The sequence below is a fragment of the Phaenicophaeus curvirostris genome, chromosome 5 (assembly GCF_032191515.1).
Source record: "Phaenicophaeus curvirostris isolate KB17595 chromosome 5, BPBGC_Pcur_1.0, whole genome shotgun sequence".
Classification (NCBI taxonomy): domain Eukaryota; kingdom Metazoa; phylum Chordata; class Aves; order Cuculiformes; family Cuculidae; genus Phaenicophaeus; species Phaenicophaeus curvirostris.
The window spans coordinates 47313035-47340488 of record NC_091396.1 but is presented as its reverse complement, the minus strand read 5'-3'; the positions used below and the strand labels follow the sequence as shown (position 1 = coordinate 47340488).

Sequence of the window (27454 nt, the reverse complement as noted above, 5' to 3'; positions counted from 1 at the left end):
TTTTTATGAATCAAACAATTTCTTATATTTTGCAAACTGAAAAAAAAAATGTTTAATAGCCTCATTTATCAAATCTACTTCAAGAAACGTGTGCTGTAATCAAAAAATGCCTAGTATGCTTTACTATCATTGGTTCACATTATAAGCAATAGGAGGATTACCTGCAATTCTGTAATCCAAGCAGAGAGAGAGCAAAGGTGCAAGAATATTTTCCATTTCAGATTTTACATACAAACCCAGAACTTTGGAGAAGTAAAGTGGTTTTTAATAAAAGAGCTAAAAGAATAATATCAGAAACAGAACTTACATCCTAGAGATGTTGGGGAGATTGGAAAAAGCATCACCTGGAATCGTTCTTAGATGAGTCTCCATAAATCTCCTATAAAAATAAAAGTTTGGCAGTTATTATAATATCCTTCGGTAGGTATAATTTAACACTAAAAAAGTCCTACACAACTCCAACTCTGCTCCAATATTTCTATTCTTATTTTTGCTTTTCCCAGTTTCCATCTTTGCCTGATTTCTATTGCTGTTTTATTATGTGGCTAGGTTTGCTTGGTGTGCTTTCTCAGTCTCAATTACAACTTTCTGCATTGTCTCTCCTAGGAACCCAGCATTCAGTGGTAATCATAGACCTTCCAAAACTCCACAGCATGACCAGCAAACATGTTTGCCCATTGAAGCAAATGAAGAAATAATAGTATAAGCATTCTTTTAATAATTTCAGTCTTCACAAAGATATCCTAATCCTCATCCTATTTGCCAAGTGTGAACCTGTGATTAATTATTGGTTGGGGACCACTAGGCATCAGTGGTATGTAGAAAGCTGTAGGATGGACAGGGATTCTTAGGAGCGGCAAGAAGATAGGCTGAGAATGTTCTCAACCAGAACAGTCCATGATGGATTAAAAAATTAGAGTAAGTTAAATAGACCACCTTTAGTTTAGCCCACTTAACCTGCATATAAATATCACAAGTTTACCAACAGTGTTAATACATTCTTCAGACTGGGAAAGGAAGCTTGGGAACTTAAAGCCCAAAGAGAGAAACAAGAAAGTCAAAACAGGTCAGGACTTCCAGACTGCCAATCATAACATACAGTGTGAAATTATGATGAATAATTGAGAATTAATTATATTAATGGACTGTGATTCTTTGTATTTTGTATGCATCAGAAATTTTCTTTAAACTTGTATGTTCCAATTTGAAATTTTTGCAAGTGAGTCCAGTGTCCAGCCAGCCACAGTATCTTCATGAAAAGAGTAAGCTTTTTCATAATAAAGGAAAAACCTTTACTAGTAAAATATGCATTAGTTTCCTAAGTGATAAAAACTGCAGCTAAAAGCACTTACAAATATAGCAGGGCCACTTAATTTCCCTTCTATATTAAGGCAAAGATAACATTGACAATGATGACCAACACCAAAATTGCACCTGTGTTATCCTGACTACTACTGTTTATTTTTACCTTTATTTTCTCATTCAGATTAAAAGCTTTCATAAATACAGAAAAAAAATCTTCAGTCTTCATTCCATACAATCATTCAAAAAGAACCCACAGTCTGAGGTCATTTTCATTACAAATATACTATTGATATTTGAAAAGATACAAAAGCACACAAATCACATTTTTGCTAAATGAGTTGTTTTAAAAATGGCAAGAAAGTGTTTCAGAAAAACATTTTAAGTTTTACAGAACATTTGCATTTCTTAGTTTCATAGGCCAGAAAGTCAGTTTGAAGTCTTTTTAAATTTTCTTTCTACTTTGATATTAATAGCAAAAGTTTAGCCTGTTTGTTTCTGAACGTCTTTATAGTGCTTATATAAAGAAAATCAAGCCTGAACAACTTATGAAGAAATCCATTAGACTGTTGGTGCAGAACTTTGCATTTTCTCTTTTCTGTGCCCCAAACATTTGTTAACTTGGAATGTAAAAAATTTCTTTGTCAAAAATTAAGTGCCACAGATATTCACCTAACAAATTAAATACTCCCACTTTGACTCCCTTCTGATATTCCCAAACAATCTTTAGCCAAGACTTATTCTCAAAATTAGCATAGCTATTTTAATAAATATTTTATATCTGCATAGAAACAACCCTGGTTTTGAGTAACTTAGAAATACAGGTATACATAAGTGGACATTGTCAAGTATTCAAACTTAAACCTATCTATCTGCTTTATTTTAATGATTACACAGTATCAATACACAGAACATCACCCAAGCATCTAGTAGATAATCATCTTGCCTATCCCTTAAGCATGGTATTTCTAGCACTGCTAAGCACCATTTCATTATTTATGCTTTGCTGTTCTATGACAGTTCATATATTGTCCTATTTCATAACGCACAAAGGAACTCAGTTCTCAGGGTAGCTGGTGGCTACACTCCTATTAGTTAGGAGCTATGTAACTATGAATGAACATTTTATAGGTTTCAGTATTAATTAGTCCTATCACTTAAAGGCCATAAGAGTAGGCAGCTTAATCCAGTCATAGGAAAATTAAACTAGAATCATCTCTGTGAACTAAGCAAATGCATTAATTGCAATGTAATTAGTGATGTCCATTGCCTTCAGTATATTGTTGTGTCACTGTAATTTTTTTGGTTTTTTTTACTTTAGACTACACTTTAAAAAAATCTATAAATAGTAATCCATTCAAGTATGTAAAGTACAGCTGGTTTAAAACAAGGTATATTGGTTTTAGCTGAGATAGAGTTAATTTTCTTCATTGCAGCTTGTTTGACATTATGTTTTGTATTTGTACTGAAAACTGTGTTAAAACAGGGATGGTTTAGTTACTGCTGTGCACTGCTTACACAACAGCATCAAGACCTTTTCTGCTTCTCACACAACTCCACCAGCGAGTAGGCTGAGTGTGTACAAGGTGCTGGGAGGGGACACAGCTGGGACAGCTAGCTCCAGCTGATCAAAGGGATGTTCCATAGCATATCACATCATGCTCAGCATATAAAGCTGGGGAAAGAAGAAGGAAAGGGGAGGATGTTTGGAGTCATGACTGAGCACCTGCCTGCCAATGCAAAGTTGTGAATGAATTCCTTGTTATCCTTTGCCTGTGTGTGTGGCTTTTCCCCTACCTATTAAACTTTCTTTATCTTGACCCATGCGCTTACCCTCACTTTTACCCTTCTGATTCTCTCCCCCATCCCACTGTGGGGGAGTGAGTGGGTGTCAATGTGGTGTTTAGCTGCTGGCTAAATGACACAATGTAAAAGTAATATTAATAGAAATAAAAACAATTTCACAAAAATATTCTACTAATAAATCAAGATTAGAAAAATAGGAGAAAAGCTTTGCTTTTATTTATGAAACACTGCTAACTCTTCATGCATACTATAGTTCTTGGTTATCCCTTTATCAACCCTCTATTTCAGTGGTAAGCAAAGCCATAACGACATCACAGAAGCCAGGAGTTCTCACTTCCACCTATGCATTTAAGTCAGAACAGCAGCATAGCTGATTGTTTTCACTGAATGTTAAATACAATTAAAGGAACACAAGTACCAAGGAGTTACAGCAAAACTCAAATGAAACTGTTTATAATCCTAGTTTTTTATGTCTGCACACAGGCACAAGAATAGAATTTGGCCTATGATTTACTGAAGACAGTGTTCAGCATGTAAAAAGTTTAAACTGAAAACTGTGATAGGAATTTCACTTCTTACAGATAACTATTTTCAAACACTTTTTTAAAATTGGTGAATATCAGAAGTACTTACCAACAAGGACAAGAGAAACATCAAGGGATTTTCCATTTGAGTGGCCGAGGCAATCTGTGTGTACATGCAACTACAACAGCCTCTGCCTACTTACATTTGACCTTAATTTCTACTACTGTCTTGTATTACAGCAAATAAAATTAAGGACAAAATGTAGGAGAGTTATACATCAATTTCAATCACATCTACCAATTTGATAACTAGCACTAAGAGCACGCACTATGTAGCCAAAATATAGAAGAATGAGAAGTTACAGACACAGATGTGATAAAATACACAAAAATCTGAAGAGAAACCATTTCTATTGCTCTTTGGCTTACTTGGTAAATCACTTGAAAGCTGTATTTCTCATTGGTGATGAATCCTGATTCAGTGCTGAAGTTCTTACAATAGCTTGAAGGCATATGTAGTATATTATTAATAGCTTACACTGAACACATTCACATACAAGCACTGGTCTTTTAAAAAGATTTTTACAACTGCATTTAGCTCCAAGCCTCTCAAGAATTTGGGGTCTGTTGGAGGGCTTTGTTTGTTTCCCAAGCATAAGACCGTTTATCAAGAGAGGGTGGCAGCAAAAGGTCATGCTGCCTACCTGTCACCTGTGAGAGACTGGTGGGAGGAAGTATTCCTTCTCTGAACAACACTGACCATAACTACTCCCCCCGCCTCATTCTCAGGTACCCTACACCAAGCCCAGACCACGCTAAACCGTTGTGTCTATCATCTGAGTTCACAGAGCAGAAAAAACAAACGAGAACAGTGTAGTAAATGAAGAAGCTAAATATCTAATTGCAGAGTAAGAGGTGGGAGCAATTTCATGAGGACTCTGATGGCAGATTTAACTGGGATAGTCAAACCTTGTTCCTTTACTAGATGTAGGCAGAAGTGGTTGGACAGTTTAGGTGTTCAATTCTCAGTTCTCCCTCATGAACGGCCTAGCATATTAATATGAAATTTAATCAACATTGACTTGTATTGGCAAACTGGCCAGGGTGATGGGAGAATGATACATTTCTTTCAGCCTTTTTTGAAACAGGACAGTACACTGGAAATAGTAAAAATATGGACTCTAAATTGACTAGACAGATTCATGGAATAAAAACACCTGGGCGTATAAAATACAAATTTTCCGTTTCAGAAAGCGCATAAACCACAAACTGGAAGAGTATTCCAGGACAGTGTCACCACATGCTTGTCTTATTAATATACTGTTCATGGGGCATATTTTATTGGTCATAGCTGCAGGCACGATCCTACACCGCCACTCCTCTGCACTTATTGGGCAAACAATGGAGCACAGGGAGCCCTGTCAGCCTTGCACATTCTTAATTAATCCTGAGAAATGTACAGGTGTTAGGTATCAAACATTTCAAAACAGACACACTGTAATGATTACTTGTGAGAGTTTTCCTGTTTTTCTCCTTTTGGCTTTTCAAATTCCTAACAGCAGCAGTTTTACACAATTTTGTTTCCAATACACATTGATTCCAGTAAAGTAAGCCTTTTATTTCACAGAATCATAGAATCATAGAATAACCAGGTTGGAAGAGACCCACTGGATCATTGAGTCCAACCATTCCTATCAAACACTAAACCATGCCCCTCAGCACCTTGTCCACCTGTGCCTTAAACACCTCCAGGGAAGGTGAATCAACCACCTCCCTGGGTAGCCTGATCCAGTGCCCAATGACCCTTTCTGTGAAGAATATTTTCCTAATGTCCAGCCTAAATCTCCCCTGGTGGAGCTTGAGGCCATTCCCTCTTGTCCTGACCCCCTTCACTTGGGAGAAGAGGTCAGCACCCTCCTCTCTACAACGTCCTTTCAGGTAGTTATAGAGAGCAATGAGGTCTCCCTTCAGCCTCCTCTTCTCCAGGCTAAACAACCCCAGCTCTTTCAGCTGCTCCTTGTAAGACCTGCTCTCCAGCCCCCTCACCAGCTTTGTTGCTCTTCTCTGGACTCACTCCAGAGCCTCAACATCCTTCTTGTGGTGAGGGGCCCAGAAATGAACACAGGATTCGAGGTGCAGTCTCACCAGTGCTGAGTACAGAGGGAGAATAACCTCCCTGGACCTGCTGGTCACACCATTTCTGATACAAGCCAAGATGCCATTGGCCTTCTTGGCCACCTGGGCACACTGCTGGCTCATGTGCAGTCGGCTGTCAACCAACACCCCCAGGTCCCTCTCCTCCACGCAGCTTTCCAGCCAGACTTCTCCCAGTCTGTAGCACTGCATAGGGTTGTTGTGCCCCAAGTGCAGGACCCGGCATTTGGCCTTGTTAAATCTCATCCCATCGGACTCTGCCCAGCGGTTCAGCCTGTTCAGATCCCTTTGCAGAGCCTCCCTACCCTCCAGCAGATCAACACTTCCACCCAGCTTAGTGTCGTCTGCAAACTTGCTAAGGGTGCCCTCGATGCCTTCAACCAGGTCATTCATAAAGACATTGAACAGGGCTGGACCCAGCACCGAGCCCTGGGGAACCCCACTTGTCACTGGCCTCCAACTGGATTTCACACCATTTACCACCACTCTCTGGGCCCGGCCATCCAACCAGTTTTCCACCCAGGAGAGTGTGCGCCTGTCCAGCCCAGAGGCTGACAGTTTCTCAAGCAGAATGCTGTGAGAAACTGTGTCAAAGGCTTTACTGAAGTCCAGGAAGACCACATCCACAACCTTTCCCTCGTCCAGCAGCCGAGTCACTTTGTCATAGAAGGCGATCAGGTTAGTCTGGCAAGACCTGCCTTTTGTGAACCCATGTTGACTGGGCCTGATCACCCGGTTCTCTTGCATGTGCTTCATGATAGCACTCAAGATCACCTGCTCCATGACTTTCCCTGGCACTGAGGTCAGGCTGACAGGCCTGTAGTTTTCTGGGTCCTCCCTGCGACCCTTCTTGTAGATGGGCACAACATCAGCCAGCCTCCAGTCCAGTGGGACTTCCCCAGTCTTCCAGGACTGTTGGAAGATGATGGATTTGCTGTCTTCCTTCTCCTCCTCTGATTTCATCTATATTTTATTTTCATTATGGTTCAGATCATATATAAATATGACCTTCATATTATGCAAATGTTATGTTCCAGCAAAATCTCATATATCAACTGAGTCTACACATAATAGATAATGTTATTACGATTTAGTAAGAAGATATGACAGACTGCAGTGATCAGGCACAGTGCCTGACCAACCCTATTCCATGTGTAACTGACCCCTTTTATACTCATTTCTGTTTCTTCTTCCTTTGTTCCACATGATTCCCTTCCCCTGCACACTGCTTCGTTTGTTTGCTAATTCCCCAGTCTCATTCCAGCCTCCAAGTCCCCCAGGTCTGCATCCTTATCAGTTGTGAAGTCCAGATTGGCCCCAGGCTCAAGTGATACCTGCAGTTTCCTAATGGCCCATCAGTTAGTGAGACTTATCAGGCTGGTTTCTTATCCTTATTTTGTCATTCTTATTGTTGTTTCTCTGAGATCTGTGTCTCAATATGTTTTGTTTATTGCCTCCCTTTTCATTAGCATCCCATTTGACAAGGTCCTTGATCAGATAATCTTAGGGAAGGAGATGCTCTTTTTCCACACAGTCTGACAGGTAACTTATCTGATGCTCTGCATAATATAACAACACAGAATGGTTTTTCAATACTTTTAAACTTCACATGTCTGAATCCCTCAAACAAAAGCAATCTCCGGGTTTCAACCTCCATTGAATCAAGGAATGAACCCCTCCCCATGAGAAAATACATACTGCAATGCAACTAGAAACATTTGCCTAACTATAAATATCAAACTGTTCATGTAAATTATTTATTCCAATATCTATTAGATCAACTCAACTTTCACGATACATTAGATTTCCCAGATCTGCTCTGGGAAGAAAGCTGTACAAAGTATGTAGCACTTAGTTTGAAGTACTATTTATTATATAAACCAGAAACAAGTGTCCTCTTAGATGACTTCAAGGCTTGGTGGTTCATTCTTTGCTTTTACTATCTCCTGGACTTTGAATCTACACCCTGGGTCTCGATAGTTGCTCTCTGGGACCACTGCTGCACCCTGACTTACAGAAATCATCTGTAACAAGGGATCTGACCTCATGCTCCAGTAAACAGCAGAGAAGGAAACCCTTTTCCCTCAGCTGCAGCAATCCGTGAAGCTACTTTGAAGCCCTGAATAATGAAGCAAAAAGCATCTAGTTGGCCATGCCAGAGGATACTATCTTTTAGCAGGAGCTGGAGGCAAATAGTCAGTGACAATCCAACTGAAACCATCATTCTTCTTAAATATAAATGTTTTCCTATTTTCTGTATTAATAAATATATAAACATATGTCTAACCATCTATACATGATTTTAACAGTATCTGTGATATTATTTCAGAAAGATGTATCAGGGAAGTAAATAAGCATTTTACATAATTAGCTTCTTAATTTTAAAACATTTTTTAAACGTTTGTCTACAAAACATAATATATAAATAGGGACCATCCAAAGAATTTCAGGTAAGAGTTACATGACTTATAACAACAACAGCTACAAGTATTTTAATTAAATATTCTCTACAAAGACAGAGAAAACCCCCCTGACTATATATGAGACAAAGTAAGAAATTTTATGGTATAATCTCATACTTCTGAGAAAATTATAACAAACAATGATTTTCCATTTTTTATATAGGAGAAATAACTGTCAGCTAAGATAATGGCTAGATAAACAATTACTGAGACATTAACTTCTAGGTTTCTATATTCAGCTGAACCCAACACAAACCAAACAAACTTAAAAATATTATGTTTTTTAAAATTATTATTCTGAAATTAATTCAACATAGGCTTTCAGTGGTGCAAAAATAGCTATAAAAAGGCATTTCACATACTGAAATGCATGCTGTGCTTACCAGAAGACGATTACCCCCTAGTGCCCAATGCTTGTACCAGCAACATGGTAGGAGTGAGCAAAACACTTGCACAGCGAAGTAACTCTAAAGTTGAAAGCCACTTCTGAATTTGCTAGAAGACTACATAGGTACTTTCCCACATTTAACTAGCAACCCAAAAGAATAACATAAACTATATGTCGAAACTGGCCCAGCCTTAAGAAATTAAACAAATACTGGAGCCTTTCAGAATGAATGCGTGCAAATCAGCATTTGGGACAATTCTGTATTGAAAGTTAGTTCTTGGCACTAACATATCCTCTTGCTGCATACTGAGGTGCATATGGACACTGTCAGAATGACAGGCAAGGATTCAGGTTGGTTACATGCTAGTATATAGCAAACAGAAAACACCAAACCATAATGTCAGACCTTCTACTTGCTCAGTTCATGATTGCCCACAGCTTCTTACTGGATTTCAGTAAAAAAATAAAACTTTAAAGGAGACCTTGCTCTACTGAATGTTACCTTCCCTTTACCAGCATTTGATAGATATCACAACTGTTAGTGCTGAATAAAGCATGCTATTTATTCTTCCTAAAAAGAAGAAATAATTAATCTTAAACAGCTGAAATACTGAAAAAAAGTGGTAAGGATCCTATGTGGAACTGCACTAACACGGAGAACTACCAAAAGACACCGGCTGAGCAAGTGAAAACATAATCAGTACCTCTAAAAGCCGAAGAAAAACCAAATAGGAAACTAGGTAGTGACTTAATGTTATGCTTAGTATAACAAAATGCCATTCAAAATGCAAATAACAGAAGTATTTCTAGGATGTCATAGTCAGATATTCACAGTGTAGATAACACTTCAATATGAATTTGTAAATTTCTGTAAAAGATTTAATTAAAGTAACATACTTGCAGTGACACAATTTTATATCCTAAGAAACGGCAAGAGATACCTGCTAGTTTTAAAATTGCATTTTAAATATGTGACTCAGTAAAATACTGAACTGGATGTATGATTAAGTCCCTTGCCCTATTTTTCCAAATTTCTTTTTCAAATACAAATACAAAACACTCTCTCAGAAAAAGCTGCAAAGGCCAATACAATTTAAAGAATCTAAAGAAAAATACTGGGATTTAAAATGACAAGTCACACTTGAACTTCTGCCAAATTAAAACTGTTTTTTTAAAAATCGTGCACAAATGCCCTGCGTAGTAGTAAGGTCTCTGTAAGGCCTTTGTGTTTAACATTTGAAGGATACAAATTATTTTCTGCACTAATGTTTGCCTTTATGTATAAACATTAAGGCTGTTAGTTGACTGTCTTAAATATTTCCTCCTTACTCAAGTCATAGTTGAATAAACAATGAAGTTGAAAAGACAATAAATTTCTAAGCGAAATATTGAGTGAAAGAAAAACACCTCTAAAAATATATAACTGCTTTGTTTTGAGAAATATGTTTCCAAGCCTTACAAACATACCCATAAAGTAAGTTTTGAAGAAAATTCAGAGCTACCGAATTTCAGTTCATATCAGTTTAAGATATTGCTCACATTCCTTAAAGGAAATTGTTAATACACTTCACGGTACACAGGGTACCTGTAAAGTGTTGTTTCTACATCAAATGAATAAAGTAGAAGCCAAGTTAAGTACATGGCAAGACATCACATGTAAATATCAAACACAGACATGCAGCCTATTCATTGGCCCTGCTTCTCACCACTTGACATTTGGTAGTATCTGGATATTCTGCAGATTATCACAAGAAACATACACTTTGAAAAAAAAGAAGTTTAATTGCAATTAGTTCATTTTCTACACACTGAACTGTTTTTATTTGTAAAGATATTTCAATATTTCTGAAACCAAAACCATATTTGAGGTTTTTTTAAAATAACTAATTACTTTTCCACCAAACATCATCATACTTACCAAATCATTAAAATATATTATCAATTGTCTTTCAGGTAACCTTCTAAATGTTATGCACATGCTGCAATATAAAATGCTTTATTATATTTACCTATATATTTTGCTTGAAAAGGCATGGTATTACTCTGTAGTACTCCTGCTACTAACAAACAAAAATCCTGTATGTTGACATACACTAGATCAAAAAATAGTATATATTATCTTCTCAGTTAAAGTGAAATGTTCAAGTGAAATTATTTGTTCATAACCCAAATTATAAGTGACAGAAAAAAACATTTCTAAGGGTTCTTGAAGTTATTTACAAATTATGCACTGCTTTACTGTACACACAACCACACACCCCAAGCCAATTAAGTGACTAGATGAAGAATAGGAATGAGTGATAATAGTGGACCAGAGACATTACTGAAGATCAGAATATTATTTTTTGAACATTGAATACAATTTTTTTTCATTGCTTATCAGTCATTGCACCAGTAGCATTCCTGGTACATTTGTAGCATTTAAAATTCCAGTGCTGGGAACTGTGTAAGTGTAAAACAAATATCGTTTCCCATTCCCAGCAGAGGCAAGCATTACTTCAATATGCTGTAACTGCACACGTAGCTGGCTCAACAGAAAAGCAGAACTGTAAATAGTTCTTTTGTAGATGTTGAGAACAGGCTCACTTTACATGAGAATGCCCCCCATTGTCACAAAAGACAATGGTGATGCCTAGTGTTGATCAACTTAATGCAAAGAAGTGTTTTACACTAGAGTTGCAAAACTCTTTTTTTAGGAGAGGATTTTAACAGTCCTTTAACAGACTGATTTTGTAAGAGTTACAGTCCATTGATTCTTGAATTGCTACAGCAGTTAGTTTTCATTACATTGTTATCTTTTGACAATAAATTTCCAACCCATTACACTTCAGAAGCACACAACAGCCTTCTCCCTAACTGAGAAACAAAGCCTACTGCTATAACTGTAAAAGAAGCTTAAATATTACAAAATACTGTAACTACTAAGCAATTTTTATTCAGCATTTTGCAAAAAGCTAATAACACTATATTTTCGGTTAGTATCAGTTAAGAAGGCAACTTCTCACAAATCTGACTCATATAGGTTTATTATATATTTACAAAATCAATATATGTTTTATATTTTCCATAATGTAGGTTTACAGAACCTCAAAACAGTCTATAAAACGTGACTATATTTTGAAAACTGGAACATTTCAGGAAGTGATTTGAAAAAATCTCCATAATCTGCCTTCATCACCAACTGTGATTGAGTAATTTCATACGTAGTATACAATAGACTACAGTCAAATGCTGATCTGCCAGAACTGGGATGGGTAGTATGCAGAATAATCTCAGTTCCTTAAAAATTTCAAACATGCTTTTGTACTGTCCTGGGCTTAACCCTTACACATCCTGATATTCACAGGAACACAAGGCCTCACATCAAAATGCCCAAAAGACCTAACAAATTCAGTGAAACTGTTAATAGTATAGCAGCTTGTTAGCCACACTTGGCTGTCTCTTAAACAGTAGTCAAAATTTTAGAGAGCAGAAAAAGCATTTTGTTTTACTCAAGAATTAAAAATGGTCCCATGTGCAAAAAGCCATTTTTCGTTTCTACTCTATTCAAGATTCTGCAACACAGACAATGCCCTAATACCTTACTCAATGGGAAAGAATGATATTCAGGACTTTGCAAAATCTAATGCATGGCAATGGTAGCACCTACAGTAAATTCATTACAATTTAAACCCCGACACAGATAATGAGCTGCTGACACACGCTAAAATAAGACTAATCCTCTCTTGATGTCAAGAAAGTCAGTGTGATTTGTCTGCATCAAAAGAAAGCATAATACTGTAATTTTATGGAAATCTTTTCAACTTGTTTTGAAACAAAAACAAAGGTACCGAAGTATGGAGCAATTACCTCTAATATGTCCCCATTTAATAAAACCTACCGTTTTAAATGGCAGTCTTTAAGAAGAAAGGTTGAGTCACAAAACACAAAGTTTGAGCTGTTTTCTCTCACAGATAAGGAGATAGTTAAATGTAGAGATTGAAGAGCCAGTAAAAGTAATTGAAATTAAACTCAACAATATAACCTAGCATGCTAACTGTTTAATTATGCAAAATTCAGGAAAAAGTCTATCTACCTCGATTGCACAATATAAGAACTCTTTTAAGCCTATGTTTCAGCCACAGGTAGTAAGATAGACCATAAAGAGATTGTCTCTTCTGATCTCATAAGACCCACTATCTTGGTTCCATCTACACGGGAGAAGTATGTACTCTGAGCACGACAGAGAAGATCTGTATTTCTGAAGTATCAAACTAAGAGTCTATGAAATTTCAGAAAACAGCAGTCAGAATAGGTTCACTTCCTACAGGGAAGGAGAGTAAGAACAGCCTGTAATTTCTGTCTTCCATTGTTTCTAATCAGAAGACCACTAAGTGCCTATAATTGCTGCCAGATGCTCAGTAGAGGTCAAAAGAGCAAACTGAATATTACAAATTACTAAGACAGACAGATAGAAGAAAATAAGAAAACTGTTTACCAGTGGTCATGTATGTATAGCACTAGCGAAAGGACGTTCAAAGGTACAGAATAACTCGCATGTAAAAAATAATTACATAGCAACCAGTGTTTCCCTAGATCTTGCTTTTTGCCTTAATGGAAGATGTGGACGATGTGATGGTGTTTGCCTTTTTCAGACATTATCAACCTTCCTGGATTACCATAACCCTTCAAAGATGATAGAATGGCCTCACAATGGCATCTACCGTCTCCCTCACGGCCTTTAGGTGCATTCTGTCTGGTCCTATAGATTTCTGTATGTCCACTACCCTTTAGTGCTTCTTTAGCCTTTTTTTCTACAGCAGGTAATGCTTCATTATATATGAGATATAATTTATATTATTTATAATATATATGAGATATAATTTTCCTGCAGAACCTCTCTGAGTGGTGAAATTCCTCTCCCTTCCTCCACAAGAACTGATTTAAGTTGGGAAAAGGGTAAGTCTCTGTTACAGCAAGAGAGTGAGCAAAGGTTAAAAAAATTAAAATCTAGAGCTTAACATAGCTATTAGAAAAATAACTGTATTTCTCCTTGGTGGGTAAATTCAGTTATGAAGAAAAAAAATATTCAAGGACTTGTTCAGAAGCTATCTCCATTGCAATGTTTTGTCATACCTGAACATGACCCCATGCATTCGGCTGAGGCTGAGACAGTCCTGATAGCAATTTTGAAATTTGTGTAGCCCAAAACAAAAGGTTTGCTCTTGATCTACACTGTGTATCTATACTGACTGCAAAATCACAACTCTGAGCAACAGCATTATCTTTTCTTCTGGTGGTCAGGAAGAAAAATTGGTACTATAGATCCACAAGGGGAGAAACCTCACCCTTTCTGCCAAAATGACGTCTTCTTTCTCTACCTAGCCTTTCTTTCCTGCCATTTGCATAATATTATAGCATTTTTTCAGTTTTATTTTTTTGTTAATTTTCTTGATTTCTGTATGAATGTTGTTGCAGTACAGAGGCCATTCTCCCAGACTGTGAAAATGTTCCAGTAACTCCTACTTGCACTACAGACCACTTGAACAATGTACCTGTAGAGAAATCTTTCAGTGTTTATCTGGGAATAAGGAGGGAAACTAATTGGAATCTGACTATCTGTGTGGGGATTATAGATCAGGATGTTGTAGCTCATAATTTTCTTTAAATTTCAAAAGTAAATTAAGAAATTTCCTGCTATTCCATTTCAACAAAAAAGCAACATCTGGTTTTGTGAGGCAAAGAAAGTCTGAGATTATATGTGACAGAAATTAAACAGGATTTAAAAACCTCAGTTACTTTTATAAATAGAGATACTTTAAAATTCAGAAAGATCTCTAAAATGTGATTTTTTTTCTACATATGACAAACATTAAAAGTAAGTTGGGAAATGTAAAGAAACATTTGTCATAATACTGTTAAGACTCACCAAAGGACTCTTAGAAATAGAACTACACAGGCAGTTACCTAAAAATTGCTTGAATTTCTACTGAAAACGCAAACAAAAAGTAATTTTGGTTTCATGTTCACTTAGCTTAAATATCTTTCAGATATAAAATACAACAGTGGCAGAGCTTTACCTTAGGGAAGAAACCCCAACCCTAAATGTGCATATACTATATATGTAAATATACAGATTTCTACCATCTTACAAGATGCCCATGCTTGCCTCTTTCTATCTGCAGTCCTGTGTTACTTTTGGAGGCAAAGAACCCCCTACGTCCTCTCCCTGTACAATGCCCACAGCTACATGGTTTTAGTACACAAACGACAGCAATAGAGGCAATGTATGAAATCATGTGATACACTTGATTTTGATTTTTTTGGCTTGCAGTGATGATAACACACGTTAAATACAGGTAAGTATGAGAAGTACAACTGGTATGCAAATAGGTGTTCAAAATGTAACATCTTGTAAAAAGGGATCCAGATCAGTACTAAAAATCCAGTAGTAGCCCTTTGAAGAGCTTTTTTTTTTTTGCCTATTGGATTGTCTAAAAACTTCAGTGAAGGACAAGGGAAACCAAAATATCCTGGTAAGGAAATCTGGTCATCATCTTTTACATTTCTATTAACAGTAAGAAAAGCAATGGTGCACCAGCTGGTATTTCAGACTATACAACACTTCAGGTTTAGAATTTTATATAATCTGCCAAAGACAGCAAACATGGCACTACAATACTATGATAAGGGTGATAGCATAAAAGTAAATAGATCTAGGTTTTGACGGTGATCAAAGAGACCACATTCAGTAGTTTCTAAGGTAATACATTTATTTGTATCTTTATATTTTCCTTAAGAAAACCCTTACACTGTTATTTTCTAGCATATATAAATGGTTATGAAAGGATTTTACATACTGAAAATAAGTTTATGAAATTATCTCCTCCTGAGGGAGACACTTCAATATGCAAAGAAAATGTAGTTTTTCCTCAGGGGAAAACAAACAAACAAACAAAAAGTCTAGTTAATTTCTGGTCAGGGTTCATAGTCTGATCACAAGTGGTATTCTCCAGGGCTCAGTGCTGGGTCCAGTTCTGTTCAATATCTTTATCAGTGATCTGGATGAAGGAATTGAATGTAGAAAGTTAGTAAGTTCACAGGTAATACTAAGCTGGGAAGTGTCGATCTGCTTGAAGGCAGGGAGGCTCTACAGAGGTATCTGAATAGGCTGGACCGATGGGCTGAGGCCAGTGGTATGAGGTTCAACAAGGCCAAGTGCTGAGTCCTGCACTTGGGACACAAAATCCCCATGCAGCTCTACAGGCTTGGGGAAGGGTAGCTAGAAAGCTGCCTGGTGGAGAAGGACCTGGGATGACTGAAAATGAGTCAGCAGTGTGTCCAGGTGGCCAAGAAGGTCAACAGCATCCTGGCTTGTATCAGAAATGGTGTGGCCAGCAGGTCCAGGGAAGTGATTGTGCCCCTGTACTCAGCACTGGTGAAGCCAGATCTCAAATACTGTGTCCATTTTTAGGCCCCTCACTATAATAAAGACACTGAGGTCCTCGAGCATGTCCATAGAAGAGCAATGAAGCTGGTAAAGGGGCTGGAGAACAAGTCTTATGAGGAGCAGCTGAAGGAACTGGGGTTGTTTAGCCTAGAGAAAAGGAGACTGAAGGGAGACCTTATCACTGTCTACAACTACCTGAAAGGAGGTTTTAGCAAGGTGGATGTTGTTCTCTTACATCCCCACATGAGGGGATGCAATACTGGACCTGATGGTCACTAATACAAGTGAATTCATCAGTGACGTCAGGATTGGAGGCAGGCTGGGCTGCAGTGATCATGCACTGGTGGACTTCAAGGTCCAGAGGGATATGGGACAGGTGAGGAGTATAGTCAGGACCCTAAATTTCAGGAAAGCAGACTTCCAGCTCTTCAAGGAGTTAGTCAGTAGGACCCTCTGGGACATGGTTCTCGGGGAAAAGGGAGGAAAACAGAGCCAGCAAATATTTAAGGATGCCTTCCATAAAGCGCAAAAGCTCTCAGTCCCTGTATGTAGCAAATCAGGCAGTAGAAGGAAGAGACCAGCGTGGTTGAGTTGAGACCTGCTGGTTAAACTAAAGAAGAGAGAACTGCACACATAGTGCAAGCAGGGACAGGCAACCTGGGATGTATATAGGGACACTGCCCGGTTGTGTAGGGATGAGGTCAGGAAAGCCAAGGCACAGCTGGAGCTTCTACAGGTACATCAATCAGAAGAGGAAGGTTAAAGAGAATGTACCCCCACTGATGGTTGAAAATGGTGACCTCGTATCAAGAGACGAGGAGAAGGCTGAGGTACTTAACAATTTTTTGCTTCAGTCTTCAACAATAACTGCTCTCCTCACCCCTCCTGGGTCATGGGACAGCAATATGATGTCCAGGGAGGTAAACCCCCTCCCACAGTGAGGAGGATTGGGTTTGTGAGCACCTGAGGAACCTGAACATACATAAGTCTATAGGACTTAATGAGATGCATCCTAGAGTCCTGAGGGAATGGGGCAGATGCGGTTGCCAAGCCACTCTCCATGATATCTGAAAAGTCATGGCAATTGGGAGAAGTCCCTGGTGACTGGAAAAAGGGTAATGTTGTGCCCATTTTTAGAAAGGGCAGAAAAGACGACCCTGGGAACCACTGACCTCTCAGCCTCACCTCTGTGCCTGGGAAGATCATGGAACGGATCCTCCTAGAAGACATGCTAAAGCATTTGGAGGATGGGGAGGTGATTAGTGGCAGCCAGATGGTTTCACCAGGGGCAAATCCTGTATGACCAACCTAGTCACTTTCTGTGATGGGGTAACCACATCAGTGGACACAGGAAAACCAACGGATGTGATCTACCTGGACTTCTGCAAAGCCTTTGACACAGTCCCGCCTCAGCATCCTTCTCTCTAAATTGGTGAGATATAGATTCAATGGGTGGACTATTTAGTAAATAAGAAACTGGTTGGATGGCCATATTCAGAGTAGTGGTCAATGGCTTGATGTCCAGATGGAGATCCATGACAAATGGTGTCCCTCAGGGGTCCGTACTGGGATCAGTGGTGTTTAATATGTGCATCAATGATATTGACTGCGAGATCGAGCATACACTCAGCAAATGTGCAGATGACACCAAGCTGAGTGGTGCAGTTGCCACATCCGGAGGATGGGATGTCATCCAGAGGGACCTGGACTGGCTGGAGAAGTGGGCCTGTGTGACTATCATGAGGTTCAACAAGGCGAAGTGCAAGGTTCTACACCTGGGTCAGGGCAATCCCTGATTTCAGTACACAGTGGGGGATGATGTGATTGAGAGCAGCCCTGCAGAGAAGGACTTGGGGTGCTGGTTGATGAGAAGCTCAACATGAGCCGGCAATGTGCACTCGCAGCCCAGGAGGCCAACTGTATCCTGGGCTGCATCAAAAGAATTGTGGCTAGCAGGTCAGGGGAGGTAATTCTGCCCCTCTATTCCTCTCTTGTGAGATCCCATCTGGGGTATCATGTCCAGTTCTGGAATCCTCAGCATAAAAAGGATATGGAACTGTTAGAACATCTCTCAGCACCTGCTCATGGAATCTACCAAAACCAGGGTGGTGGACTAGTGGACCCTTGATCTGACCAAGTACAACCATTCCTCTGATCTTAACAGGATTTCTTTTTCAGATACTTTTTGATAATGTTTTTTCCATGGGTTAGTGATGTCATGGGCTACATTTAAAATAATTTTGTTATGAGAGGAAGATGGACCTGGCAATGAGAAAAAGTGGGAAGAGAGAAAAAGGAAAATTGCTATACTGCAATCAACTCTTACATGAAAATACCCTTCAGTGACAGTGTAATTTTACTGATCTTCTGTTCTTGCAATGATGAGAACAGTTACCTTTGCAAGATGAAAAAAGTATTCCAAAGACAGAAGGATTAGAAAACTTCAGCAAACTTAGTCCTCCACTGATTATTAGACCTTTATGTGACAGGTTCTGTTTTAAAAGGACTATTCGGATTCAGACTCTGTTGTTTAAGTCCAGAATTATTAACTTAATTCTTTTCAATTTTCCGATTTGTTTCAGATAAGCTTTATACTGACACTTCAGTTTGACAGAAATTTTCCAGATTTACCCTCCTTTGTGTTTTAAAGTCTATACTGTGTTTTTATGATATTACAAGTTTCTCTCCAAAATATTTTTGTACTGTATTACTTCACGTTTCCAAAGACTTCCTCATTTAGGCATTACTTCAATTTTCTGAAAGATGTCCTAATAGCTTCCTTCAGTTGCCTGTTTAGCCATGTCATTTTTTTTTCCTGTTCCTTTAGACTCTTGGTACTACAACATGAAAATAGGGACAGTAATTATGTGCTTATGTTGCAAGGTTATTTATGAAGATGTATTTATGAGGCTTCATACTTAATTCTGAAGTAATGAGGTCTACAAAAAGATCTTGATAGAATTAGCTGGAGTCAGAATATCTCTGAATTTCAGACAACTCCTAAGACTAAGACTTACGGGAAAATATTTTAAATATGTTTAATTTATTTTCAATATAAAGTAGAGACATCATCTCCTTCAGTTTTACCTATACATTCTATGAACTCAAAATGCTGTCAAAAACTCACTAAGCTTATAAAAAATGTGGATGCTGGTGCTGCAATTATTACAGGTAAAATGGTTAAGTCTCTAAGTAAGTATTTTGTTCTCCAGGTCAAAAAAACATTTTTATCAATACATGTTGATCAATATTCAACATATCATTGTTAGTTCTAAATATCACATTGTAAATGTGTAAAATATATTGCACAGTTTCTATATGTCTTTTATCAAAAGCTGACAACAGCATGGGGAACTAAATAGACCAGCTGATTGTCTACTCTTATTACCCTGGTATCCACACACTCATCCTTACCACAGTAAACACACACGTCAGGGCTCCTTGCCCCTGAAGGGTGAGCTACCATGCATTTATCAAAAAGCAGTATCCAACCTACAGCCAATATCCTAAAGCAGATGCAGAACTGCAGCTTAATACCTCGTGTGAAGAACATATTCTTAAAGACAGGTTTTAGACAACTCCAGGAACAATATCTGTGCACTCAAACATTTTGGACAAGCAGCTGCATTAACTATATTAAAACCTGTTTCAAACAAACACACTTTCCTGACTGAAGTTCATGAAACTTTTCCACTTGAAAGAAACATTTTTTGCAGTTTCTTATAAGCATGGCTTGTTAAGAAAAGGCTTACACCACTCTCTTACAGTAGGGCAAAGAAATAAGAATAGTTTCAACAGAATAATCGGAATGAAACTTTAATTGGGAGTTTCAAGATCCTGTGTGCTGAAAAGAGCTGGTCTTTTCCAAAAGCTGCCAAACTGTTCCTAGACTCACCAGTCTCTTAGCTTTACAAACCCCATAGAAATGAAAAGCCACATAAGAAAGTTTTAAGATTGGCAATTTTGAGGTTCACACAAAACGACCAAAAAGCAAAGTTAATTTACCTGAAGTAACAAAAGTTGTTGGATCTAGGGGAAATTGTAGAAGGTTTCAGCATTTAATGTGCAGATGCTAACACCTACATACTTCACTTCAAAGGAAGTGTTCATTTGTTCTTAAGGGTAACAGAAAGTCCAATTATTTTGGAAACTTATGTTTTTAATGCAGAACTGTTGCCAGGTGTAAGGCAGAAGGATACAAAACATGACAGAAGCAGGGACATAAAACCTTCAGTGTCTCAGGAATACTCTTTGTGTTATTTTATCCTCCATGTACAAGCATCTGAAAGCAGTCTAAATGAAAAACAGATACAAGTAACTGTTATGATTCCCCTTTTAACATATGGAGAGAAAGTCATTTGCCTAGAGCAAGGGGCTACAGAATTAGACATAATCCAACAGACTTCAGCAATTCAATTGATAACACAGAAAGAAAATATACACACCTTCTCCAGAGAGAAAACTGCAAACTAAAGTAAAAAATGCAAGGATGTAAGTAAAAATCTGCAAGGGTCACCCCAATTGGTACCCACAGCTAAAATACACCTGAAATAAATATAAAAGTATTTCTCAATTGTTTTTATTAATTAATTTTTCCATGGAAGTAAGATTTTCACTGGGTGTTTTTGTCATTTACAAACAGTGGCTATTGATTGTAGTGCCATTACAAGTGATGTGTAAAACAGTGGAAATCCAGCAGCCGAAATGCTTTTTTTGTGAAGCTGTATGTGGAGAGGTACTTCTCAGCCATCATACCAGCATTTTTCAAGGAAAATATCCAGTTCCACTATGTGCTTTCATTGTTTCTATTAACTACCTTAAATGCCTGTACAAAGGCATATTTCTCCTATAAACTGAAACTGCTTTATATTCTAGCTTGCCATGGTAGATTTCAAAGAACATACTTCACGTCACATAAAGTAACATTACTGCAATTTCAGACTAAATAAACCACATATTCAAAAGTATAATAACCAAACCAAAATTGGTATAATTTAAAATCCTATCAAATGAAGTACTGCAGTCTAATCATCCAAAAAAAATTAAAGCATGCATAAATACTAGAAATAACATAAACAACTTTGTCTATTCAGGCAAGTGATCAAACCTTTACTTTCAGGTGTTAAAAAATACTGAGGAGTGTGTTCAAATAAGTTCATGGCTAATATTTTCAAATAAAGAATTAAGAATCAAGACGTAAACCAATCAACCTGTTATCATTTTGGGAAACACTTATTCACTAGTATAGTATTGAAAAGGACAAGTCTTCGAAACAAAGGCAATAATATTTTTATTTTACAATTCAGTGCTGAATTGGATGCCCTTCTAAAAAAGGCATCACATCTTACAAAAGCAGTGGGTAAATACACTAGCTTTAGACAAAGAACCATATAAATCTTCAAACAATGCTCATTATTTTTTTTGGATTATCCAGCCATGTCCAGAGACTCCCTTCAGGTTATCTCCTACAACAGCTGCATCTTACAAAACAACTAAACATACTAATAAATTCTGACAGCCCTAAAACAGGTTATCGCTTAACCTAAAACAGTTACATCTTACAAGACAGATTTATATGACGAGATAATTAAACGTACAAGCCAGCTGCATCAAAACTTATAAATTAATTCTTACATCATTTTATCTTGTAATTAAATCAACTGAGTTTGAGTTTGTTTATTTTATCAGAAAGTAATTACTTACAAATGAGCCCTCCTTTGGAGACTAGGAACATTTTGTGCCTTATGAGACAAATTAAAAGTCAGGAGTGGTTCAGCTGCTTAGTTATAGTTTACTGGTGCCATTTCTGTTTCCCTAGACTATTTCTCTGCTATGTCTCTATGGGGCTGACAGAAAGGGCACTGTACACACTTCTGTTGTGGCAGTAGGAAACCAGGCAAGACGTTCTAGTTACTTGTAATGGGTACTAAACACTTAGGTTTAAGTACTTGAATTGCTCTATCACTTAGGCAAGCTCCAAATGTGCTCCTCTATGCCATACTCCATGCTTTTGTTTGTCTGAAGAACTTCGTCTCCCATGTGGTATATTGGGATGCTCAGTTCCCATGGATTCTTTTTGTCGGGCTTTGGCAAAGAAGCTGAAAGTGCACAGAAGCTATTGTGGAACTGTTCGCACATCCAATCGCTATTCTTATTTTATTAACTACAAAACTGTATTTTACCTATGCTTCCCCCCCTCGCCCCCAAGCCACACAGAATCCAGCCTTCCCCTCTTTGCCCACAAACAGCCCAGGGACCGATTTTCCCACATCCTATCCAGGACTTTTAAGGCCCGAGGAACGATCACGTCTTCACACCTCTACAGCCTTCGAGCACCGCGTTTTGCACGCCCCCGACCCCTGCCCCTTCCCCGTTTCCCCCCATATCTCGCAAATCGCTGCTCAGAGCATCCCCTTCTCGCAGAACGTGAATTCTCGCAACAGGCGAGCGTCTCCCCTGAACCATCCCAGCCTACTCACAGGGTCCGGGTGTCCTCTGGGAGGCTGGGAATGAAGCGGATGTTCCTGCAGGTGATTTTGTACTCATCCCAGTCGGAACACTCGCAGAGGGCCGAGGGACACCTCTCCGTGCCCTGGCTGCACAGCACCAGCAGCAGCTGGAAGGCCACCGGGAGGCACAGCATCCTCCGGCTCCCGCTCTGCCCCTCGCCGGGCGGGGAGGAGGCGCCGCAGCCCCGAAGCCACAAGCCGCTCGGCAAAGCCGCGACCTCCGCCGCCCAGAGCCGCCTCCTCCCCGAGCAGGGGCAGGAAAAGGTCTCAGCGAATCCTGCGCGCCCTCCCCCTGCCCCCCTGCGCCTCGGAGGGAGCGGGGCGAGCCCGCGGAGCCGCTGCGGAGCGCCGCGTCCCGCCCCGAGCATCTCCGGACAGCGGAGAAGTTAAACGAAGCGCCTGCACCGACCGCCAAGTACGCGAAATGAAACACTGCCTCATAAAAAAAGCAAAATGAAGAAGAGACAGGAACGTTGCCCACGTCGTCAGAGAAGATAAAAGCCTTTCACCGAAGAAAAAAACTAAAGGAAAAAAGAAAAGCAACTTTGAGAGAAATAAGGTGGAATTACTGTCACTTGTAGTGGTAACCTACTGTCGCTACTGCTCGGAACACAGGGACATGGCACAGAGGTTTCCGTGCTGAAGCAGTCCTATCTGTTGCGGACAGAGATGTTGAAAGATGAAAAAAATCTGATTAATACTCACTTAATTCTGGGCTTCGTCATAAACAAGATATATTGTTGTTAAAACCAAATATTTAAAAGCAGTGATGAGGAAAAAAAATATATTATTGTTTAATTCAATGAAGTAACAAAGAAAGTTCTTTAATATTTTGCCTCAATTCCTTTAACTTTTTTTTTCTCAAGTAAATGCAAGTGTTTTCTCCTTCATGTAGATTTTGTGCATGTGCAAGTACACAACAAGAAAAATGTCAACAAACTGTCAACAAAAACTGTTTGCAACCTTGAGAGGAGGAAAGCTGAGAAAAGAACCTACACGCAGTAAAAAATCAGACCACAATCTTCTTGGATAAATAGTCCCCCTCCAGCTACATCAGAATTACCCAAAAGTTAGGAGCACAGATCAGATATTATTCTGATAAAACTATTTAAAAGTAACTTCAGTTGGTTCATTAGGACGGTTTTCCTAAATATAATATAATTAATGCCATTCAGAAACACAGTATAAATCCAGACCTTGCAGACATACATTAGTGCTTAGATCTTGTGTAAATGAGGAATCCCTTAATCCTGTTTACAATAAGGGTATCCATAGGGGTATTCCAGTGAGGGGACAAGCTGAAGCACTCACCACAGAGTGCCCTAGAAAAATTTGTACTGCATTGCATGGAATTCCTTTGGGAACACTGGCTGTCGCATGCCTCAGTCATGTCCCTCTGGCAAACTGTTCATATCTGCAACTCACCCTGCAGCCCTAAAGGCCACCACCCACCATCACTTTTTGGTGTCCACACAAATCTGAGTAAATAAAAATGAAGCCAACAGGCACACTCCACATAGGCAAGGGAAAAGGCATGACTCGGTGTTGTCAAGTCAGACACGGAGGTCTGTAACTGTCCATCACTTCGGTCAGTGCTAACAGACTCCAGTGCAGTGTAAGCTGGACCAAGTGGCTGGAGGACACTACCAATGAGTTCAGGCTTGCCATCTCTTAGCTGTGGTGTCACGTTCTTTCTCAGTCAAGGCCTGATGACAAATTTAATGAAGAAGAAAGCCACAAGCTACTACAGGTTCTGAAATGGATGGAAGCACACTTACAGGTTCTGAAATAGATGGAAGCACACTTACAGGTTCTGAAATAGGTGGAAGCATTTTTATTTCTGGGCTGCTATCCCATCCTGTCCCATCCCGTCCCATCCCATCCTGTACAATCCATCCTGCGGAAGCTGGCCACGCTATATGCTGTGTGGCATAGTAATTCAGGGTCAAAAATTGCAACATTATCACAGCTGCTACAGTCTGCATAACTACCAACTGATTAAACTATCCCCTCATTGTTGTCCAATACATCCAGGGTAATACTGCCTGGCATTCATGAGGCATGGCTTTTCTTCCCATTTTGGGGATCATAGACTAGACACACAATCTTAGACACACAAAGTCTTACTACTCTGTGAGGGAGACCCATAATGGAGTACAAGGTTGTGGTGTATGCTCAGGGTTCCTTATTACGTGTTCCATACAATCCCACTGATGATTCCCAGATCTGGAAACAACCCCTTGGTGTCCACCCACCCTGCAGGAAGGCACTTGCCAGGGTCTTCAGAACTTGCCTCCTTAGTTCCTTTCATGCTGTTGCGGTTTTCATGTGGTTTTCACTGCTGTAGCCACGTGGATGTAACTTTTAAAAATGAAATGTAGCTAGAACAGAGACCAAACAAAATGAAAAGTTTAGTGGAGTTAGGCTTGCCTTGGGTCCTCTACCCAAAGGAAGTAATTAGCCACTTAATGAACTTCACCTAATGTGCTACGTGTTACAAAATTCAGACAGTGCTACAGCTGCCTACAGGGTTTTCCAAGGATATCAAAATTCTGTGCTGGTTTTCTTGTTGTTACTGCCAAAGTATCCTGCTTGTCCTGGGGAATCTGTATGCTGTATTAACAGTAGGAAATTAAAATACCAGTTCCTTTGGGCTTTGGGAAAGAAATATTTCAGTCAGCATAGGCTGACACAGAGGTGTGCAAAGCCATCTAGCAAAACAGGCTGACACAGAGGTGCATAAAGACATCTGGCAAAAAGAACGCATCACCTAAGGAATCTCTGCCTTCATTTGGACTAAAACTCTTAGCCGTCATGAGTCTATTCCAGGCGGTGGGTACAAGCCATAGTTTTTTCATCCAGAAAAAAAACATTGCCTGACACTGCCCAGAGCAGCTCGTAAACTTTGAGCAGCAGCAGCATAAAAATCCTCCTCCCTTTTAATCCCTGTTTTCTCACAATCAATCATGATGATTTGATAGAACTTGGACCATAACACAGGAGTCCTTATTTTTCACAACATGGCCTAGTTAGCAGAAAGAGGCTAGGGATGTGTACCCCCTCTTTAACAGTACTGCTGGGGTGATTTGTTGCAACCTCTTGTGTGCACTCTCTTGCAACCCCACCCTCCCTCACTTTTAATTCTGACTTCAGCAGTACTTTTTATGTACCATTATGTACCATTATTTTATGTATCATTATATGTGGATTAAACAAAGCAGTAATAGTTTTATTGTTGGCCAGATCAGCAGTCCCAAGATTTGGATCATTTCAGTGGGTTTTCATAAACCAAATCATACTTATTCATTTGGTGTACTTAAGGTATCCTTATGCTACTTACCTTTACTAATAGGCTACCCTGCATTAGCTACTCCATAGTAATTGTGTTTCAGGCTTTTAAACTAGATGAAGGGTAAGTAGTTTCACTGCTCTTTGACTGAGGGCAAAGTAATCTGAATTACCTTTTATTTATCCAGAAATCGTTAATGGAAAGAATAAACATCTTCCAGCTATTTATAAGGGATCAAAAACGGCAGCTATAAAAGATTGCAAACCGAAGAAACTGCAAGGATGACACTGAAGGTGTAGATGTTCTAAGCAGATTTCAAAATAAATAAGAATTGCTTAATTTATGGATTTTGGGCTTAAAACCTGAATGAGAGAAGCAAGACACTCCTCTCAGTCAAGGCTGACAGCCTTGAAGAAAACGGGACAGAATATACAACTTCAGCCTGTGAAGAACTCCAGGTTTGGATGCACTGCCTCCTGGGCTTTGAGACTTGGCTTGCAAGTTCTGAGCCAGGAACAGTAAGAGTAAGAGTAAGAGTAAGAGTTTGGGGAGAAAAAGGACTGTTGATAACCACATGGCCTTTCCATGAGCACTGGGTTTACTCTGAAAAGTTAAGCTCTAGGCAAGATGACATTGTTTACATTGTAGTTTCCAGCATGTTTAAGGAATTTGATGGCTAGAAGTCTGCAATCAGAGTTTAGTTGTTTCACTGTGTCAGGGCTCTGCCCTGGCCAACAGCCCATCCCAGCACCACACACTCTCTGTGACAGCTCCTGGGCTCCAGGTCAGCTCAGACCTGGACACTCAAATCTATTCTGAGCTATGTAAAAGTTGAACCTGTTCCCGGGACCTTGGACCTACATTGTAGTCTTGTCTCCAGGTGTTTCTTGCTTTTCCTGATTTGACCCTAAACCTGATTTGATTCCTTGGCTTGCTGGGACTGTCAATACTACCAACCCAATCCTGCTGAGATGCTGCAGGACGGTGTCCTGTTGGTAAGGTCACTGTCTGTGCTGTGGCCACGCTTGGCTCCCAGCTTGCTGTTCCTACTAGTACAGCCTGTTAGGGCTCAGGGCGCTGACAGACCTGCCTGTCTCTGCCTGTCTCTGCCTGCCCCTGCCCGTAAAGAAAACCACAAGAGGTTACATGCAATAAGACACACCGCGCATAGCAGAAAAATGGGAACACTGTGCAATTATTCCACTTTAACTTGCATTTATAAAGTTGTCTGGAATACTTTATCTGTCAAGAAAGAAATACACAAACCAAGGTTTATTGACAGAATAATAAGGAAATAGGGAGGTCTAGAAACATGACCTGTGTTGAAGGAATGATGGAACACAGTGGCTTAGCTTAGTCAAGACCGCAAGTAGTTTAGGCTGTAAAAAAGGACCACATCAGTTACGTATCAGTTACGAAAAGTGATGGCATCTAGCAGGTTAGAGTGACTGGCAACTTGCCGATCCATGTAGAATATTAGTAAATGTTCCTTTTTTATGTACTAGAAAATGTAAATGTATTGAAAGTATCACCTACAGGTGTACATCCACAATTATAAATGTTCAGAACAGACATTCAAAATCCTGTATGA

General features: G+C 39.2%; 1 protein-coding gene across 1 annotated transcript in view; it reads right to left on the bottom strand.

Annotated features, from left to right (window-relative positions):
• The window catches only part of TSHR (thyroid stimulating hormone receptor), a 59785-nt gene extending 37077 nt beyond the window's left edge, over positions 1-22708 (bottom strand). The window contains exons 1-2 of the mRNA XM_069857054.1: positions 22545-22708; positions 308-379 (exon numbers count right to left, since the gene is read on the bottom strand). Of these exons, the coding sequence (XP_069713155.1) occupies positions 308-379; positions 22545-22708 (236 nt within the window). The remainder of the gene's footprint in view (positions 1-307; positions 380-22544) is intronic.
• Between the last annotated feature and the right edge of the window lie 4746 nt (positions 22709-27454).